The 21,700-nt window shown below is 39.2% G+C and overlaps 1 protein-coding gene across 5 annotated transcripts in view; it reads left to right on the top strand.

The window, feature by feature from the left end:
- ckap5 (cytoskeleton associated protein 5) overlaps window positions 1–21,700 on the top strand; it is a 55,253-nt gene that overhangs the window by 8,532 nt on the left and 25,021 nt on the right. For all 5 annotated transcript variants that reach the window (XM_032523274.1, XM_032523272.1, XM_032523270.1 and 2 more), the window contains exons 9-19: window positions 11,833–11,937; window positions 12,759–12,848; window positions 13,854–14,018; window positions 16,667–16,795; window positions 16,894–17,052; window positions 17,540–17,641; window positions 18,142–18,252; window positions 18,946–19,038; window positions 20,814–20,999; window positions 21,160–21,254; window positions 21,427–21,610. In XM_032523274.1, the coding sequence (XP_032379165.1) occupies window positions 11,833–11,937; window positions 12,759–12,848; window positions 13,854–14,018; window positions 16,667–16,795; window positions 16,894–17,052; window positions 17,540–17,641; window positions 18,142–18,252; window positions 18,946–19,038; window positions 20,814–20,999; window positions 21,160–21,254; window positions 21,427–21,610 (1,419 nt within the window). The remainder of the gene's footprint in view (window positions 1–11,832; window positions 11,938–12,758; window positions 12,849–13,853; window positions 14,019–16,666; window positions 16,796–16,893; window positions 17,053–17,539; window positions 17,642–18,141; window positions 18,253–18,945; window positions 19,039–20,813; window positions 21,000–21,159; window positions 21,255–21,426; window positions 21,611–21,700) is intronic.

The raw sequence follows: 21,700 nt of genomic DNA, 5'->3' as shown, positions 1-21,700 counted from the left end.
CCTCTTACTACAGTTGATTATGCTCACATTAGTTTATACGGAGAAGGAGTGACAGCTGCCAAGATGCCGTCCCGGGGAAATACATTCATCAGCCTACTAAGAGCTGGCTGAGACTTGCGCTGGCAAAGTTGCTGTCGCTGACTGCAAACTGGGCTGGTTTAGGATTGTTATGAGAGGTGCACGTAGGCTAAGGCGTAAGGTTAGAGTCTCCATGTACCAACGTACATAGCCACGGCAACATATTTAATGCAGAACCATAATCACCTAACTATCCACATGTAGACTTACAAACAGGCCGTTCTTAAGCAAGCCAACAAGATATATTTGGCCAATCTATTATCTTTTTAATTGTATTAATACTTATTTGAATATGTACTTACTTATTGGAAGGTTGTCATGGCTGCAGCATGATTGAAGCCCATTCCAATTTCTAACAATTTGGGACTAGAGTGAATCTATAAATCGGTTAATGATTGGACGATACATTTGGATCTGATTTTGCAGAACCTTTACAGCGGGTAATATAAAAGGGTGTCCAACTAAAAGGACCAACTTAAGTGTATTCTTCCCAAGTTTTATATTTTCCAATTCACCATCTAGTTCAAAATAGTAGATCTGTGTTAATTGGTCTGATTAGCAATAAACAACTTTTTTCATTTATTAGAAAACATTTTTCACAGTGGTGGAGCGGTTGCCTGCCAATCGGAAGATTGGGGGGTCATACTCTCCGGCCCTGCAGTCCCATGTCGAAGTGTCCTTGGGCAAGACAGAACCTGAACCCCGAGTTGTGTGGTGTGTGAGTGTTTATTCTGAGGAGCAGGTGGCACCTTGTCGGTCAGCCCCAGCCACGTGTATGAATGGGTGTGAATGTGAATGTTTCCTGTAGATGTAAAAGCGCTTTGAGTAGGTTGAGACTAGAAAAGCGCTAGTAATAATATACAAGCACTTTACATTTACACATGACTCGTTCTTTATATCTCTCTTTAAGTTTGTGTCAGCTTGTGTTATATTCTTGTGAGAGACAGAGAGTCTGTCTTTCACCAATTATAACACATTTGAATAGCCTATCATCATTTCATATAGTCAACATGTAAGGGCTATTATAGTTTGATGTTGGATACTTTTCTATTTTATAATTTATCTAAATGACTGGGATTATAAACTAATAAACAAGATATGCAAAAAAAAAAAAGTAAACATATACAGAAAAACACACTGCTTGCTTGTAACTGTGTAACTTGTTTTTTGGAATGCACAACTTCTCATAGTTTGGAGTTTCTATTTCCCCAGATATGTTAGGTATATCAGACAGCTGATCAGCTTCACTGCTTCTCTCTTTACTCCCCTAAAAACATGCTCCCTCACATTAAGGGGTGAAAGTCAAATCGAGCAATTATTTTACTGGTGGCAATTCTTACATTCCAAGGCCAAGCAGCTGCTGACACATTGCTTCAGAAGTTGGCTGTCAATCAGTCCAAACCTTTAGTTGCTGTAACAGAGTGGTTACCTGGAAGTTAGTCTCCTTCCAGCCCGGTTTCTTGGCCAACATCCTGACTAAGGCCTGACACGGCATCTCCGCATTATCCATGGTCTCCACAGCCTAGAAAACACAAGAAATCCATACAGTAATACTGCTGCATATTATACACAACACTCAGGTTGTTTCCATGGCTCCAACAGACTTCAATATGCAACAGAGTTTTAGTGTTTCACACAGAAAACTATAACTGATTTAGGTTCAATCAATGGGTTTCAACATGTGTACATTCATGGCAGATTATTTCATTATTGATTGATAAGCCAATTATTTGTTTCAAACAACTTTAGCTGACCATTACAGTATCTACAGTCCATGGTGATGCATTCAATTTTAGTTTTACTCAAATAAAAGTCTAAAACCCAAAAACATTCAGTTTACTGTCATATGACAAGTAAAGCAAGAAAAACACACATTTGAGAAGCTGTAGCCAGTGAACATTTTGGCATTTTTGCTTGAAAAAGAAACAGTTGGATTATCACAATAATTGCCAATTAATTTTCTGGCAATCAACTATTTATTCAACCAATTAATCGTTGCAGCTCTAGAACAAGCACATCAATTTCTGTTTTGTGAGGAGATTGCTGGTGCATGACAGGCACCCTATTTTTTTATCTAAACAGATGAAAATGTATCAAATAGTGTGTCATGAATTAACAGTCACCAAGGAAGAAGTAGAAGAAAAAAAAAAAAAAAAAAAAAAAAAAAAAAAAAGACTTCACCCTCAGAACTCCTCCATACTAGCACTCTCATCTCTCCCAGTTGGCAGAGTCTAGCAGCTGTACACAGGAGGCAGGAAGTACACTGCTGCCCTGCTCACTCACTCACACACCTCAACCTGACAACACCACACAATAAGTAATCACAAATTCCAGCGCAGCAACATACAATAATGCTTAAACCCTTTGAGAGCAAAAGTCGGTGTGCTCATCAAAACAGACACTTTTCACAGCAGACATCTTGACTTATTAAAACAGGAAAGGTACATGTATGAATAAACAGCTCAATTTATTCGTATATCCCATTAAGCCATACAGTTTGCGAGCATATGGTTGGGTACCAAACCCCTTAACAACCCGTATCTAGTGGGCTGAAAAGCTACAAATATTGGTGGTGCCACTTAAAAGCTTGTGCTGCTGCTTCTTGGTGCTCCGAGCTAGCAGACTCAGATCAGAGGCAACAGAAGCATTGCTGCATGTAGGAAAAAACTTTAATAGATGTTGGAAAAGGGGCTGTCGGTTTTCTACATTCATCAGACCTCTGCTGCATGTACCCTGGTACAGTGAGGCCGCATTTTGACAAAAGCTTTGACTGCAAGGTAAATGTATGCACATGGACTTACCGAGAGTTCAGTCTCTGTGAATTCTCTACTCTCAGGGGGTCTTCTTGGCTTTTCCAGCAACTGTACAGGTTGGTTTGCCTTTCTTAGATGGACCTGTTGACGACTGCAGGAATAAGACAAAAAAACCTTTCAAGTACAACTGAAGATTTTCATTTAAAAACATATCCGTTAAGTCTCTATTCCCGAATGAATTGACACTAGGGTGAGTGAGCCCACTGATTAAAAGTATTGCAATATTTAATATTTGACGTATTACAAGCAGTTTGTGTGTGGCAACAAACACACGAAAAAAAATACTGTTTAAGTTACTACAAACACAAACAACATTTCTGACAGCGCAGCTTCACAAAAAAACCTGCCGAAACATGACTTTTATTGTTAAATAGTCACAGAAATTGCAATGTGTCGTCAGTGAGCTTGACAATGACCACTTCATATATTAAAAATGTGGCATGTTTTGACTGCACATCAATTTTAAATAATGCAATGAGTATTGAAACAAGAAGGAGCACCACACAGATTCTTTAAGGTCATACTATTCATAACAAAGTGACAATTTAGTTTCTATTGCATTGCTTAGCATACCTTGCTGGCAGCACCATTTGAGTCTTCCTGGGAGGGCAGAGGATTTGGTGGAGCTTCAGCAGCGGGAGGAGCTTTAGCAGCTGGCTTCTTTTCCCCTCCTCCTCCTCACCCTTCTTCGCTCCAGCGAGCTCTACTTTATCAGCGACTCCTTTATCTGTCACCATAGGAAACAAAAAAAAAAAGACAGTGTTAAGCAGACCACTACAATAAAACGGGAGAATTCTCCTAGTTTGATGCTACTGATCCTTACCTTATCCAGTTGAGTTTATCCAAATCAGACAGAAAAGGGTTCACAGCTTTCTCTCCCACCACTTCATGGCCGTCCCAAAGCTTCAAAGGCAGCGTCACGCACCTCGGGAGCAGAGTCATTCACTTGCTGAAATGGTTGAAGAGAAAAAGGTACAGGTAGGCTTTTAAAATATGACATTTGAAACATGAGCCAAGTGACTTTCCCCCTTTTTTCAATTAACTGCCTGAAATCAAGTGCACTTAGCTATGTTATTGTGCATGTTGTGTGATTGCAGGGAGCAACAATGCTCTCTCTGACATGCTATTCTATTATATACATTTCCCTAGTCTATCCCTGATGTTCCACTTCCGAGATTGCGCCGGGGCTGCAGGAAATTCCCGGATGTGTGTATTTTTGCAGATGTCCATTTCCTTCCGCTTTCTTTGGTGTTGGAATTTTAAACTCCGGTGGATCGAGGACTATTGACGCATGGCGATTGTGATTGATGACGATTGTGATTGATTAAAAGAAATACCAATAAACCGAGCAGGTTTTCCGCCCATCCCGGAATGCCTTGTGGGCCAGATACTCCTCGCTGCAGCGTGTGGATGGTCTGGCAAAGCAATACTGTGTTTCCCTGACCCCCCACGGGACTGATGAAGTGATTTAATTCATTTTTATTAACTGATAAATAAATAAATAAATATTAGATATTGACATTTATGGTTAATACTGTTCCCTAATCATCTATTATTACTATATAAAGTATTGTGTTTAGAATTGTTTATCATTTCATTTGCATATACACTTCATGTAGCATATGTAGTTGTGGCATACACACTCCAAGAACAAAACACTGCGTGTTACACTGACAAAAGACTAGAGCATCAAGTTCTTTCAAGGAAACAACTACTCAAACTGGCGGCCGAGGGATTCGCTGGCATTTCCGTGCGAGCCAGTTATCTGAACTTGGAATGCACCTGTATTCTTTATGGTAAATGCATTGAAATGCCCCAAGGATACACGTGACTAGAGCTGGGCAACTATCAATATTATATCAATATCAAAAATTGTGATAAATATCATCTTAGATTTTGTATATCATATGTCTTTTCCTGTTTTTAAGGCTGCATTTCAGTAAAGTTATTCTGTTTCTGACCATACCAGACTGTTGTAACTGTTCATTCTTTGCCTTTACCCACTCATTATCCACATTACTGAGTGTGTGTAAATTTTTGTGAAAGCACCAATGTCAACACTACATATCGTTGTGGTATCGATAGAGTTATTGGTAAAACAAAATGTTGTGATATTTGATTTTCTCCATATGGCCCAGCCCTACATGTGACTACATCCACTTTTCAAATAAGATCTTAACAGAGACTAAATACATATTGAATTAATATGGAAATAAGATTAACTCGCAGGAAGAAACAAAAACATGTTACAAAAATAACACAAAAACAGGGATATTACTTTTTTCTTTGATTTTAGGTAGCAGGGAAAAAAAAGCCCTGACAATTACTGATACTTTTAAGTTAGGTCTGACATACTCAAAATCCATTTCCCTGTATCAATTATAAAATACCAAAACATCCCATATTAAAATTTTCTAAAATCTCAAAGTTTTTTATAAATAACCCCATAGACTGGACGCTATATCAATATTTTTCAAACGAGATATGGATTAGATAATAACATCTATATCGATATAGTCTGATGTTGCGTTATTAGCCATTGCTTATGTAAAGCCTGTCTGTGATTGCATCTCTCTTCTCAGTTGTCAACTCGGCCTCCACTCGCTCACAGCTCTTCCGGAACAGGACTCGGCACAGTTGCCTACAGTTTTAATTGTTATTGCACGCTGTAAATTTTCTTAAGCAGGGAAAAACCTGTATTAATACCAGTGTTTTTGCTGGTAACGTTCAGCGGCCACAAACGGCAAAAAACACTGAAGAACAGTAGTCACTGGATGTTACTTTAAACTTCAGTTGTGTGAGTAAGAGCGAGCTCGAGGGAGTCACCCATGACCAGATTATCATAGTTCTTAAAAATGCAACAGTGACTATACAGACATTTCATACACAAGACATGTGCAATGCCGGTGACTTGCCAATGCGCATTTAACCCACGCTGGCCTCGTTCATGGTCAGCCATCACTCCTGTTAGTAAAGAATCCAGTCTGAGTGTAGTTTATACATTCTACTGAAAAATCTGAGAATTGTACAGCAACCATCGGCTTAGAATTCCCAGAGAAGGCATTTTATATATATTTAATATAAGTTATTATTTTAGAGACATTTTTTATTTATGTGTTGCAACCGTATATTTTCAACAGGAAAGGAACCCTGCTGTATCTTGTTACATCTCATATCTCACATGAGACTTTGACTTAATGCTGACATTTGGCCTACTATCTAGCAAATACCAAGTTATTTATCGTGTACACGATTCAGCCCAAAAAAAAATTCAGACGCCCCCCTACCATTGACCAAACCTGTGTTATTATGAATCCCAATGCTTTTCTGAAGCATGACCGTGCTTATAATTATTATTCTATAATAGTTCCGCCACTGCGGTTTTAACTTTATTTTCATTTCACCAATATGAGAGGGCATACTATAAGAAACAAGACATTTGCTTATTGTTATGTACAGTAGTACCAAAAGGTAAGGTAGCAATACCGTTAGATATTTCCACCTAGGTATGTGTACCTTGATGAGAGCAGCACGAGGGGGTTGAGGACGCTTTTGGGCAATGTTGCCTGTGTGCAGTGTCTGAGGAGCGGGCCAGAAACAAAGAGGCCTGCTGCTTAATGAGGGATTCTTATGTCCATCACAGCCGGATGTCCTCTGCAGGTTCTGAGTGGTCTAGAAAACAAAGTGTCATATTGATATGAAATCAATACAACATTACAGTTGTCAAATAACATTTTTTTAGGTTCACAATACAAGTTAGGTTCACAATAAATTGTGGCCCGCCTAGTTGTGGGCCCAAACAAAACTGACAGGAAACTGTTTTCAAACTATTATTACATAACACTCATGCAGAATTTGGCAGATTTGCCAAATAGAAATCCCACAGAACCTGAGTTTTTTTATAATCAAGCTGTGAACATAAAGTTTAATCTTTGTTTTTCATGATTGGCTGAACTCTAAAGAAGACTTTTTTGTTACTTTTAGGGCTTTACGTCAACCAAACTGTAAGTGAGAAAGCTATACACATGCAATAATAGAGTCAAAATATTTGACTTTCAATAAAAGTTACATAATTTGATTCTTATTTTCCAGTGTGAGTTTGACACCCCTGTTGTAAGGCTTAATGAGACACACAGAAAAACATATCTCTAACTATTTGCTCCATTCACTTTGATGATGGAGAGTAGATAAGAAAGAGGCTCCATAGGATAGGAGGATTGGTTCAAGGTAGATTTTCGCAGATAAGCTTCAGAAGGAAAACAGTAACAATTTGGGATGCCACTTAAAAACAGATAGAGAGGCTTTGTTCAGAGTTTTCACATAATGGAATGTGACATATTTACAGCATGAGCAACCGAACAAATAAACAAAACTGAAAAGCAAAACATCACAGACTATTTGAAGGGGAATACAGATAACAAGGAGTACAGTTTTAGCCCATGTTCAGGCCTGTTTAACAGGGGTACACATCCAAATGAGCCCACACCCCAGTGGGGAAAGAGATCAAGGAGCATTATCACTGATGTTTTGTTCTGGCCTTTTTCTAAGCTGTTTTTAATCACAAGATAGTTCCTCCATTACTCCATTCTTCAACTTTTGATAGGATGATTCAAGAAAGTCAATTATGGACTGTACTTACGTGAAAGATGGCATCAATAGCCTCCTGCAGGGCCTGGACAACCTGAGGCTTCTTTTCCTTGACTTCTCCAGAACGTGGGAACCACCTAAAACACAGTGTTTTTATTTAGTGTTATCACTAGGTTTGAAACACAGATAGTACTTGTCTTTAATTGTTGTTTCACAGACCGGTTAAATCTGTGTTGATGAATGACTGAAGATATTCTTTAGGGCGTTTTCCTTTACTTAGAACCTGAAGAAAAACAGGAAAATGGGAGAGAGAGGGGGGGATGATATGCAGCAAGGGTCTCCGGTCGGATTTGAACCCGGGCCGCTGCCAAGGACTGGCCTACATGGGATGCACGCTCTACCAGTTCCTTATTTTTTAAAGTACAAAGCTCCAGGGTATATGCAGGAATCCCGTAGTTAAATGGAATATCTTTTAAATTACCTTTTTAAGACCCTTTCTTAAATATTAAGACCTCATCTCCACGTCCAGTTCTAACCGGTTACATCGCAACACCCAGGGCTGCACGAGATGAGAAAATAAATATATAATTCAAATTATAATTAAAATTTTCGATAGGTTCAGAATTTCAGATGGAATGATCATTGTTGAACCATATTCTTATTTTGATTAAAAACATATTAATTTAAAAAATTGGAAGGATTATAGTGAGCAACGATCTGTTGATATTGCGATGACATAAAAAAAAACAATACATTGGCCAGACCTCATTGAGATGATATGCAAAACATCAGGCGTGTTCATGAATCTGACAAAAACAATGCAATTTCTGTCTCTACAGTTTTAGTAGACAGACATTTGCCATACTTTTTGAGAAACTTGTCAAAAAAGTAACAACATTGCTGGCACAATATAAAGAGATTCCTTCAACTTACCTGTCCTGCATTGTTCCAAACTTCTTCCTGAGACCGAGCCAGTGCAGCCAACATTTGCTGCCACCGTCACCAGCATCACGTTGGCATCTTTCCCCACACCTGAAACTAAAAACCAGTAAGCGTATGATTAGGTCACCAGATCCCCCTAACCCAAGTCTTGTTAGATCCCTAGTACCGTATTGGCCCGAAACAAAGACGACCCGCCCCCCTCTTTCAAGACTTTTGGGCTTGAAAAAAAAAAAAAAAAAAAACTTTTGAAGACCAATTCTTTTTTTATAAGAAAGTCGTTATTTTATAATAATTCTAATAAAACACATTGAATAACACAGGTAGGCTGTTGTTTTTACACATCTTGTAGATAAAATAATATTTTCAATATCTTTTAATGAAATTTCCCATTTAAGTTAACGGTAAATGTTTCCAAGGCCTTTAGCTGAATTATGTTTTTCAGTCAAGTAATCATACACTCTCCTGTCAAGCATACCGCTTCGAGGACCATGGTAAGATTTTCTCTGTCTGTTTGCATTTTCAGACGGTGTATTATCTCCTTGCTACGCCTTGTGTACTTGTCTGTTTCAAACTTCAGACTTTTAGTAGCTGATGTATATTTGTTGCGTCTAAAATAATGTGGATAGTGTAAGTCAGGTTTTCCCAAAACTTTCAGCCCGCGACCCCAAAAAGTAACGGTGCAAGTGACTCCGCCACCCCCCCCCCCCCCCCCCCCCCCACATAAACATTGCGCGCAATCGCGCACGCACTACAGCGTATCCAAACATGAGCATATTGACGACACAAATAACACAACAGCCATGACATTATTCTACAGTAATTCTCATTACTTTAATTTGAACTTAATCTCACCTAATGAGGTGGATGTGAATATGTTTGGAGCACAGCAAGTTAAAAAGCTCTATATTTTATTTAAAATAGTTTTTATATACATTAACACTAGGCCCAAAAAAAATAAAATCCCTTTTACCTATTTCGCCATACAGTATTCGGTTTTTCGTGAAGTTGGTTTTAATCTTTCGCACGGTTGAAGATGCAAATTGGTTGCTTGTTCCATCAGCGTCTCTGTCAGAGAAACGTCATAAGCGGTCTGGAGTAAACAGGGTGGGCATCAGCGATGGGCGAAGGTAAGCCAGAGTAGGTAACCGCTACAACCATGAGTACGCGTGGATGGATCCGTTATTTACCAGAAGGCAGCGCCGGGCTCTCGCTCTGTGGAAGGAGCGGGACACGGAGCTAGATGCCGGGGCTGCTACGTGTTTATACAACTTTATACATCCTCAAACTGCCTGGAATCACACACATCCTCTCCAAGGAGGGCACCAGCAGGACATTGTCTGGAGGAAGTTCAGGCAGCAACTGGCAGAGGAGCTGAGACACGGTTTAGAGGAATGGGAGCGGGGCGCGGTCCGAGCAGCGGGGGGGGCGCGGTCCGAGGAGCAATGCGCTTCACAGCAGACACCAACACGGAGGCAGTGACAGGTTAGGTTAGGTTATAAATGTTCAAAGAAAATACTTCTAGGTGTTATTTGCATGTTTACATACCATATTTTTCAGATGTGAATGGAATAATTACGTTTTACTATGCCATGATATGAGTTATTGAAACACCTGGGCAACTCAAGTGTATAATTAAACACGTAAAATTGTACATTTTGGTGTTATTTAGTTTTTCTAAAGATATCCTAACACAATCCTGCATTAAAATTGCAATTAGTATTTATCATACAGATTATAGAGTTTAGAATCTTGCGTTCCAGTACTTTTGGAATCCCGGCAGTTGTAGTGTTAATGTTGGAGACACTACTCGGAAGAAAGAAAATCAAAACAGCTGTTCCCTTTTTATTTAGTTGCTTGGTTATTTTAATTTAGCCACTAGTTTTATCTTGTGTTAAAATCATAGCTAACTCTATGCTATTTCTAATCGTTTTTAAATTTTTATTTTATTTCTGGAAATCCGCTCGCGACCCCTTTGAACATTTATAACCTAACCTAACCTGTCACTGCCTCCGTGTTGGTGTCTGCTGTGAAGCGCATTGCTCCTCGGACCGCGCCCCCCCCGCTGCTCGGACCGCGCCCCGCTCCCATTCCTCCTCTAAACTCGTGTCTCAGCTCCTCTGCCAGTTGCTGCCTGAACTTCCTCCAGACAATGTCCCTGCTGGTGCCCTCCTTGGAGAGGATGTGTGTGATTCCAGGCAGTTTGAGGATGTATAAAGTTGTATAAACACGTAGGCAGCCCCCGGCCATCTAGCTCCGTGTCCCGCTCCTTCCACAGAGCGAGCGCCCGGCGCTGCCTTCTGGTAAATAACGGAGTCCATCCACGCCGTACTCATGGTGGTAGCAGCGTTACCTACTCTGGCTTTACCTTCGGCCCATCGCTGATGCCCACCCTTGTTACTCCAGACCGCTTATGACGTTTCTCTGACAGAGACGCTGATGGTAACTAAGCAACCAATTTGCATCTTCAACCGTGCGAAAGATTAAAACCAACTTCACGAAATACCGAATACTGTATGGCCGAAATAGGTAAAAGGGATTTTATTTTTTTTGGGCCTAGTGTGTAATGTATATAAAAACTATTTTAAATTAAAATATAGAGCTTTTTAACTTGCTGTGCTCCAAACATATTACACATCCCCTCATTAGGTGAGATTAAGTTCAAATTAAAGTAATGAGTAAATTACTGTAGAATAAGTCATGGCTGTTGTGTTATTTTGTGTCGTCATATGCTCATGTTTGGATACGCCTGTAGTGCGTGCGCGATTGCGCGCATGTTTATAGTGGGGGGGGGGGGGGGGGGGTCGCGAGTCACTTGCACCGTTACTTTGGGGGTCGCGGGCTGAAGTTTTGGAACCCCTGACTTACACTATCCACATTAATTTTTAGACGCAACAAATTATACATCCAGCTACTAAAAGTCTGAAGTTTGAACAGAAGTACAACAAGCGTAGTCAGGAGATTACACCGTCTGAAAATGCAAACAGACAGAGAAATCTTACCATGGTCCTCGAAGCGTATGCTTGACAGGAGAGTGTATGATTACTTGACTGAAAAACATAATTCAGCTAAAGGCCTTGGAAACATTTACCGTTAACTTAAATGGGACACTTTCATCTAAAAAGATATTGAAAATATTATTTTATCTACAAGATGTGTAAAAACAACAGCCTACCTTGTTTTATTCAATGTGTTTTTATTAGAATTATTATCAAATAAAACGACTTTCTTTATAAAAAAAGAATTGGTCTTCAAAAAGTTTTTTTTTTTTTTTTTTTTTCAAGCCCAAAAGTCTTGAAAGAGGGGGGCGGGTCGTCTTTGTTTCGGGCCAATACGGTACTAGGGATCTAACAAGACTTGGGTTTAGGGGGATCTGGTGACTCTACATCATACGCTTACTGGTTTTATGTTTCAGGTTGTGGGAAAAGATGCCAACGTGATGCTGGTGACGGTGGCAGCTAAATGTCTGGCTGCACTGGCCTCTGGTCTCAGGAAGAAGTTTGGAACATATGCAGGACAGGTAAGTTGAAGGAATCTCTTTATATTGTGACCGCAATGTTGTTACTTTTTTGACAAGTTTCTCAAAACGTCATGGCAAATGTCTGTCTACTAAAAACTGTAGAGACAGAAATTGCATTGTTTTCGTCAGATTCATGAACACGCCTGATTGTGTTTTGCATATCATCTCAATGAGGTCTGGCCAATGTATTGTTTTTTTTATTGTCATCGCAATATCAACAGATCGTTGCTCACTATAATCCTTCCAATTTTTTAAATTTTAATATGTTTTTAATCAAAATAAGAATAATGGTTCAACAATGATCATTCCATCTGAAATTCTGAATCCTATCGCAAAATTTTTAATTATAATTTGAATTATATATTTATTTTCTCATCTCGTGCAGCCCTGGTGTGTTGCTGATGTAACCGGTTAGAACTGGACGTGGAGATGAGGTCTTAATATTTATAGAAAGGGTCTTAAAAAGGTATTTTTAAAAAGATATTCCATTTAACTACGGGATTCCTGCATATACCCTGGAGCTTTGTACTTTAAAAAATAAAGGTAACTGGTAGAGCGTGCATCCCATGTAGGCTCAGTCCTTGGCAGCGGCCCGGGTTCAAATCCGACCGGAGACCCTTTGCTGCATATCATCCCCCCCTCTCTCTCCCATTTTCCTGTTTTTCTTCAGCTGTTCTAAGTAAAGGAAAACGCCCTAAAGAATATCTTCAGTCATTCATCAACACAGATTTAACCGGTCCTGTGAAACAACAATTAAATGACAGTACTATTCTGTGTTTCAAACCTAGTGATAACCACTAAATAAAAACACTGTGTTTTAGGTGGTTCCCACTGTTCTGGAGAAGTTCAAGGAAAAGAAGCCTCAGGTTGTCCAGGCCCTGCAGGAGGCTATTGATGCCATCTTCCTCACTGTAAGTACAGTCCATAATTTGACTTTCTTGAATCATCCTATCAAAAGTTGAAGAATGGAGTAATGGAGGAACTATCTACTGTGATTAAAAACAAGCTTAGAAAAAGGCCAGAACAAAACATCAGTGATAATGCTCCTTGATCTCTTTCCACCACTGGGGTGTGGGGCTTCATTTGGATGTGTACCCCTGTTAAACAGGCCTGAACATTGGGCTAAAAATCTGTACTCCTTGTTATCTGTATTTCCCCTTCAAATATGTCTGTGATGTTTTTGCTTTATTTTCAGTTTGTTTATTTTGTTCTGGTTGCTACTGCTGTAAATATGTCACATTCCATTATGTGAAAACTCTGAACAAAGCCTCTCTTATCTGTTTTTAAGTGGCATCCCAAATTGTTACTGTTTTCCTTCCTGAAGCTTTATCTGCGAAAATCTACCTTGAACCAATCCTCCTATCCTATGGAGCCTCTTTCTTATCTACTCTCTCATCATCAAAGTGAATGGAGCAAATAGTTAGAGAATATGTATTTTCTTGTGTGTCTCATTAAGCCTTTACAACAGGGGTGTCAAACTCACACTGGAAAATAAGAATCAAATTATGTGTAACTTTTATTGAAAGTCAAATATTTTGACTCTATTATTGCATGTGTATAGCTTTCTCACTTACAGTTTGGTTGACGTAAAGCCCTAAAAAGTCAACAAAAAAGTCTTCTTTTAGAGTTCAGCAAATCATGAAAAACAAAGATTAAATCTTTTATGTTTCACAGCTTGATTATAAAAAAACTCAGGTTCTGTGGGATTTCTCATTTGGCAAATCTGCCAAATTCTGCATTGAGTGTTATGTAATAATAGTTTGAAAACAGTTTCCTGTCAGTTTTGTTTGGCGCACAACTAGGCGGGCCACAATTTATTGTGAACCTAACTTGTATTGTGAACCTAAAAAAATGTTATTTGACAACTTGTAATGTTGTATTGATTTCATATTCAATATGACATCTTTGTTTTCTAGACCACTCTTCAGAACCTGTCAGAGGACATCCTGGCTGTGATGGACAATAAGAATCCCTCCATTAAGCAGCAGGCCTCTTTGTTTCTGGCCCGCTCCTTCAGACACTGCACACAGGCAACATTGCCCAAAAGCGTCCTCAAACCCTTCTGTGCTGCTCTCATCAAGGTACACATACCCTAGGTGGAAATATCTTAACGGTATTGCTACCTTCACCTTTTGGTACTACTGTACATAACAATAAGCAAATGTCTTGTTTCTTATAGTATGCCCTCTCAATATTGGACTGAAATGAAAATAAAGTTAAAACCGCAGTGCGGAACTTATTATAGAATAATAATTATAAGCACGGTCATGCTTCAGAAAAGCATTGGGATTCATAATAACACAGGTTTGGTCAATGGTAGGGCTGGGCGTCTGAATTTTTTTTTGGGCTGAATCGTGATACACGATAAATAACTTGGTATTTGCTAGATAGTAGGCCAAATGTTCAGCATTAAGTCAAAGTCTCATGTGAGATATGAGATGTAACAAGCATACAGGCAGGGTTTCCTTTCCTGTTGAAAATATACGGTTGCAACACATGTAAATAAAAAATGTCTCTAAAATAAATAACTTATATTAAATATATATAAAATGCCTTCTCTGGGAATTCTAAGCCGATGGTTGCTGTACAATTCTCAGATTTTTCAGTAATGTGTATAAACTACACTACAGACTGGATTCTTTACTAACGGAGTGATGGCTGACTCATGAACGAGGCCAGCGTGGGTTAAATGCGCATTGGCAAGTCACCGGCATTGCACATGTCTTGTGTATGAAATGTCTGTATAGTCACTGCTTTGCATTTTTAAGAACTATGATAATCTGGTCATGGGTGACATCCCTCGAGCTCGCTCTTACTCACACAACTGAAGTTTAAAGTAACATCCAGTGACTACTGTTCTTCAGTGTTTTTTGCCGTTTGTGGCCGCTGAACGTTACCAGCAAAAACACTGGTATTAATACAGGTTTTCTTCTCCTGCTTAAGAAAATTTACAGCTGTGCAATAACAATTAAAACTGTAGGCAACTGTGCCGAGTCCTGTTCCGGAAGAGCCTGTGAGCGAGTGGAGGCCGAGTTGACAACTGAGAAGAGAGATGCAATCACAGACATGGCTTTACATAAGCAATGGCTTATATAACGCAACATCAGACTATATCGATATAGATGTTATTATCTAATCCCATATCTCGTTTGAAAATATATTGATATAGCGTCCAGTCTATGGGGTTATTTAAATAAAAACTTCTGAGATTTTTAGAAAATTTTAATATGGGATGTTTTGGATATTTTATAAATTGATACAGGGAAAATGCTTGATTTTGAGTATGTCAGACTTAACTTAAAAGTATCAGTAATTGTCAGGGCTTTTTTTTCCCTGCTACCTAAAATCAAAGAAAAAAGTAATATCCCTGTTTTTGTGTTATTTTTTTGTAACATGTTTTTGTTTTCTTCCTGCGAGTTAATCTTATTTCCATATTTAATTCAATATGTATTTAGTCTCTGTTAAGATCTTATTTTGAAAAGTGGATGTAGTCACATGTAGGGCTGGGCCATATGGAGAAAATCAAATATCACAACATTTTGTTTTACCAAATACCTCTATCGATACCACAACGATATTGTAGTGTTGACTATTGGTGCTTTCACAAAATATTTACACACATCATCAGTAATGTGGATATAATGAGTGGGTAAAGGCAAAGAATAGAACAGTTACAACAGTCTGGTATGGTCAGAAACAGACATAACTTTACTGAAATGCAGCCTTAAAAAACAGGAAAAGACATTATGATATACAACATCTAAGATGATATTTAATCACAATTTTTGATATTGATATAATATTGATATGTTGCCCAGCTCTAGTCACGTGTATCCTTGGGGCATTTCAATGCATTTACCATAAAGAATACAGGTGCACTTCCAAGTTCAGCTATAACTGGCTCGCACGGAAATGCCAGCGAATCCCCTCGGCCGCCAGTTTGAGTATGTTTGTCTCCTTGAAAGAACTTGACTGCTCTAGTCTTTTGTCAGTGTACACGCAGTGTTTTGTTCTTGGAAGTGTGTAATGCCACAACTACATATGCTACACTGAAGTGTATAATGCAAATGAAATGATAAACAATTCTAAACACAATACTTTATATAGTAATAATAGATGATTAGGGAACAGTATTCAACCATAAATGTCAATATCTATATATTTATTTATTTATTTATTCAGTTAATAAAAATGAATTAAATCACTTCATCAGTCCCGTGGGGGGTCAGGGAAACACTAGTCTTGCTTTGCCAGACCATCCACACGCTGCAGATCAGAGGAGTATCTGGCCACAAGGCATTCCGGGATGGGCGGAAAACCTGCTCCGGTTTATTGGTATTTCTTTTAATCAATCACAATCGTCATCAATCACAATCGCCATGCGTCAATAGTCCTCGATCCACCGGAGTTTAAAATTCCAACACAAAGAAAGCGGAAGGAAATGGACATCTGCAAAAATACACACATCCGGCGGAATTTCCTGCAGCCCCGGCGCAATCTCGGAAGTGGAACATCAGGGATATAGACTAGGGAAATGTATATAATATGAATAGCATGTCAGAGAGAGCATTGTTGCTCCCTGCAATCACAACACATGACACAATAACATAGCTAAGTGCACTTGATTTCAGGCAGTTAATTGAAAAAAGGGGGAAAGTCACTTGGCTCATGTTTCAAATGTCATATTTTAAAAGCCTACCTGTACCTTTTTTCTCTTCAACCATTTCAGCAAGTGAATGACTCTGCTCCCGAGGTGCGTGACGCTGCCTTTGAAGCTTTGGGGACGGCCATGAAAGTGGTGGGAGAGAAAGCTGTGAACCCTTTTCTGTCTGATTTGGATAAACTCAAACTGGATAAGGTAAGGATCAGTAGCATTCAAACTAGGAGAATTCTCCCGCTTTTATTGTAGTGGTCTGCTTAACACTGTCTTTTTTTTTTTGTTTCCTATGGTGACAGATAAAGGAGTCAGCTGATAAAGTAGAGCTCGCTGGAGCGAAGAAGGGTGCAGGAGGAGGAGGGGAAAAGAAGCCAGCTGCTAAAGCTCCTCCCGCTGCTGAAGCTCCACCCAAATCCTCTGCCCCTCCCAGGAAGACTCAAAGTGGTGCTGCCAGCAAGGTATGCTAAGAGCAATGCACATAGAAAACTAAAATTGTCACTTTGTTATGAATAGTATGACCTTAAAGAATCTGGTGGCTGCTCCTTCTTGTTTCAATACTCATTGCATTATTTAAAATTGATGTGCAGTCAAAACATGCCACATTTTTAATATATGACAGTGGTCATTGTCAAGCTCACTGACGAACACATTGCAATTTCTGTGACTATTTAACAATAAAAGTCATGTTTCGGCAAGGTTTTTTTGTGAAGCTGCAGCTGTCAGAAATGTTTGGTTTGTAGTAACTTAAAACAGTATTTTTTTCCGTGTTTGTTGCCACACACAAACTGCTTGTAATACGTCAAATATTTAAATATTGCAATACTTTTTAATCAGTGGGCTCACTCACCCTAGTGTCAATTCATTCGGGAATAGAGACTTAACGGATATGTTTTTAAATGAAAATCTTCAGTTGTACTTGAAAGGTTTTTTGTCTTATTCCTGCAGTCGTCAACAGGTCCATCTAAGAAAGGCAAACCAACCTGTACAGTTGCTGGAAAAGCCAAGAAGACCCCTGAGAGTAGAGAATTCACAGAGACTGAACTCTCGGTAAGTCCATGTGCATACATTTACCTTGCAGTCAAAGCTTTTGTCAAAATGCGGCCTCACTGTACCACGGGTACATGCAGCAGAGGTCTGAATGTAAGACAACCGACAGCCCCTTTTCCAACATCTATTAAAGTTTTTCCTACATGCAGCAATGCTTCTGTTGCCTCTGATGTCTGCTTCGGAGCACCAGAAAGCAGCACAAGCTTTTAAGTGGCACCAAAATATTTGTAGCTATTCAGCCCACTAGATACTGGTTGTTAAGGGGTTTGGTACCCAACCATAATGCTCGCAAACTTGTATGGCTTAATGGGATACTACGAATAAAATTGAGCTGTTTATATTCATACATGTACCTTTCCTGTTTTTAATAAGTCAAGATGTCTGCTGTGAAAAGTGTCTGTTTTGATGAGCACACCGACTTTTGCTCTCAAAGGGTTTAAGCATTATTAGTATGTTGCTGCTGGAATTTGTGATTACTTATTGTCTGTGTGTGTTGTCAGGTTGAGGTGTGTGAGGAGCGGGCAGCAGGTGTACTTCCTGCCTCCTGTGTACAGCTGCTAGACTCTGCCAACTGGAAGGAGAGACTGGCTAGTATGGAGGAGTTCCTGAGGGTGAAGTCTTTTTTTTTTTTTTTTTTTTTTTTTTTTTTTTTTTTTTTTTTTTTTTTTTTTCTTCTACTTCTTCCTTGGTGACTGTTAATTCATGACACACTATTTGATACATTTTCATCTGTTTAGATAAAAAAAATAGGGTGCCTGTCATGCACCAGCAATCGTCCTCACAAAACAGAAATTGATGTGCTTGGTTCTAGAGCTGCAACGATTAATTGGTTGAATAAATAGTTGATTGCCAGAAAAATTAATTGGCAATTATTGTGATAATCCAACTGTTTCTTTTTCAAGCAAAAATGCCAAAATGTTCACTGGCTACAGCTTCTCAAATGTGATGTTTTTCTTGCTTTACTTGTCATATGACAGTAAACTGAATGTCTTTTGGGTTTTAGACTTTTATTTGAGTAAAACTAAAATTTGAATGCATCACCATGGACTGTCAGATACTGTAATGGTCATCGCTAAAGTGTTTGAAAAAATAATTGGCTTATCAATCAATAATGAAAATAATCATGCCATGAATGTACACATGTTTGAAACCCATTGATTGAACCTAAATCAGTTATAGGTTTTCTGTGTGAAACACTAAAAACTCTGTTGCATATTGAAGTCTGTTGGAGCCATGGAAACAACTGATGTGTTGTGCTATAATATGCAGCAGTATTAATGTATGGATTTCTTGTGTGCTTCTAGGCTGTGGAGACCATGGATAAGGCGGAGATGCCGTGTCAGGCCTTAGTCAGGATGTTGGCCAAGAAACCGGGCTGGAAGGAGACTAACTTCCAGGTAACCATCTCTGTTACAGCAACTAAAGGTTGGGACTGATTGACAGCCAAACTTCTGAAGCAATGTGTCAGCAGCTGCTTGGCCTTGGAATGTAAGAATTGCCACCAGTAAAATAATTGCTCGATTTGACTTTCACCCCTTAATTGTGAGGGAGCATGTTTTTAGGGGAGTAAAGAGAGAAGCAGTGAAGCTGATCAGCTGTCTGATATACCTAACATATCTGGGGGAAATAGAAACTCCAAACTATGAGAAGTTGTGGCATTCCAAAAAACAAGTTACACAGTTACAAGCAAAGCAGTGTGTTTATTCTGTATTGTACTTTTTTTTTTTGCATCATTCTGTTTATTAGTTTATAATCCCAGTTATCATTTAGATAAATTATAAAATAGAAAAGTATCCAACATCAAACTATAATAGCCTTACATGTTGACTATATTGAAATGATGATAGGCTATTCAAATGTGTTTATTGGTGAAAGACAGACTCTCTGTCTCTCACAGAATATAACACTAAGCTTGACACAACTTAAAGAGATAAAGAACAGGTCATGATGTAAATGTAAATGTGCTGTATTTATATAGCGCTTTTCTAGTCTCAACGACTACTCAAAGCGCTTTTACATCTACAGGAAACATTCACCATTCACACACATTCATACACTGTGGCTGGGGCTGCCGTACAAGGTGCCACCTGCTCCTCAGATAAACACTCACACACACTCACACAACTCGGGGGTTCAGTGTCTTGCCCAAGGACACTTCGACATGGGACTGCAGGGCCAGGGATTGAACCCCCAATCTTCCGATTGGCAGGCAACCGCTCCACCACTGTGAAAAATGTTTCTAATAAATGAAAATAAGTTGTTTATTGCTAATCAGACCATTAACACAGATCTACTATTTTGAACTAGATGGTGAATTGGAAAATATAAAACTTGGGAATAATACACTTAAGTTGGTCCTTTTTAGTTGGACCACTTTTATATTACACCGCTGTAAAGGTTTTCTGCAAAATCAGATCAAATGTATCGTCCAATCATTAACCGATTTATAGATTCACTTAGTCCCAAATTGTTAGAAATTTGGAATGGGCTTCCAATCATGCTGCAGCCATGACAACCTTCCAATAAGTAAGTTACATATTCAAATAAGTTATTAATACAATTAAAAAGATAATAGATTGGCCAAATATTATCTTGTTGGCTTGCTTAAGAACGGCCTGTTTGTAAGTCTACATAGATGGATAGTTAGTTGATTTATGGTTCTGCATTAAATATTTGCCGTGGCTATGTACGTTGGTACGTGGAGACTCTAACCTTACGCCTTAGCACGACGTGCACCTCTCAAAAAATAAAACTACACGTTGCTGCGACGCACATTGCTCGGCCATGGCTTAGTAGTGTTGTATTTCCCCTGACTCATCTTCAGGTTCTCCTTCTCCATAAACAATGTGATAATCAAGGAGAGGGTTAATTTTTCCTGCTACAGATTTCCCACCGTCGTCAGAAAGCACAGGGGAGACACTTAATTTCTCTCACAATGACTCTAGAGTTGCTATTCGTTCTGAAGCTAATCGCCGTCACTCTCTCAGTCGCTCAACCACAAACTCCCCACACACACATGCCTGCCTTGCTATTCTTTTATAGAGATTGATGCACATGCCAACGTCCAAGGAAAAACTTTATGCCACCTACATAGGCTACGGCAAGAGATCTGCATGGTACCATCAATTAGTGATTGGGATGTTGCTATTCTAATGTTGTCTCTCCTGTGTAGGTAATGCAGATGAAACTCCAAATCGTTGCCCTTGTAGCTCAGAGAGGACAGTTTTCAAAGACGTCAGCCGCTGTGGTTTTGGATGGCTTGGTGGATAAGGTCGGAGACATCAAATGTGGTGGAAAGGCCAAAGAGGGATTGACTGCTATTGGAGAGGCTTGCTCACTGCCGTGGACAGCAGAACAGGTTTGTAGCCGATTTCTCTGGAAAGAAAAAATATGTAATCTTTTTGCTTGAGTTGCCAAACAGGAACTTGAGAATACAATTTATATGAGAGGGATCAATAGGCCGGTAGATGTTCATGATGATTGCTGTATTTACACGGTTTGTGTTTGTTTGTTCTTAGGTTGTGTCTATGGCGTTTGCACAAAAGAACCCCAAAAACCAGGCAGAGACTCTCAACTGGCTGGCTAATGCCATGAAGGAATTTGGCTTTGCTGGGTAAATTACAGTTCCTATTTTGATGCTCATTATTATATCAAACTATTGAAAAAGTGTATTTGTTATAATAACATACTACATATTTTTTCTTTTTAAAATTAAAACAGACAAAATATGTTACTACCACCTTCACAAAGAGAATTTGTTGACCTTTGACCTTCCCTCTCTCCAGTATCAATGTGAAGGGTTTCATCAGCAACGTGAAAACTGCTCTGGGAGCGACTAACCCTGCTATTCGGACGTCTGCCATCACCCTGCTGGGAGTCATGTACCTCTACATGGGAGCGCCTCTTCGCATGTTCTTTGAAGATGAGAAACCTGCTCTCCTCTCACAGATAGATGCTGAGTTTGAGAAGGTAAGGGTGGATCACAGAGTACAAGACATTAAATGGACCCCGTCCCAACACACACACACACACACACACACACACACACACACACACACA

This window comes from Etheostoma spectabile, chromosome 8 (assembly GCF_008692095.1).
Source record: "Etheostoma spectabile isolate EspeVRDwgs_2016 chromosome 8, UIUC_Espe_1.0, whole genome shotgun sequence".
NCBI classification, from domain to species: domain Eukaryota; kingdom Metazoa; phylum Chordata; class Actinopteri; order Perciformes; family Percidae; genus Etheostoma; species Etheostoma spectabile.
Note: the sequence above shows the minus strand (reverse complement) of the source record. Positions and strands in the feature narration are given on the sequence as shown.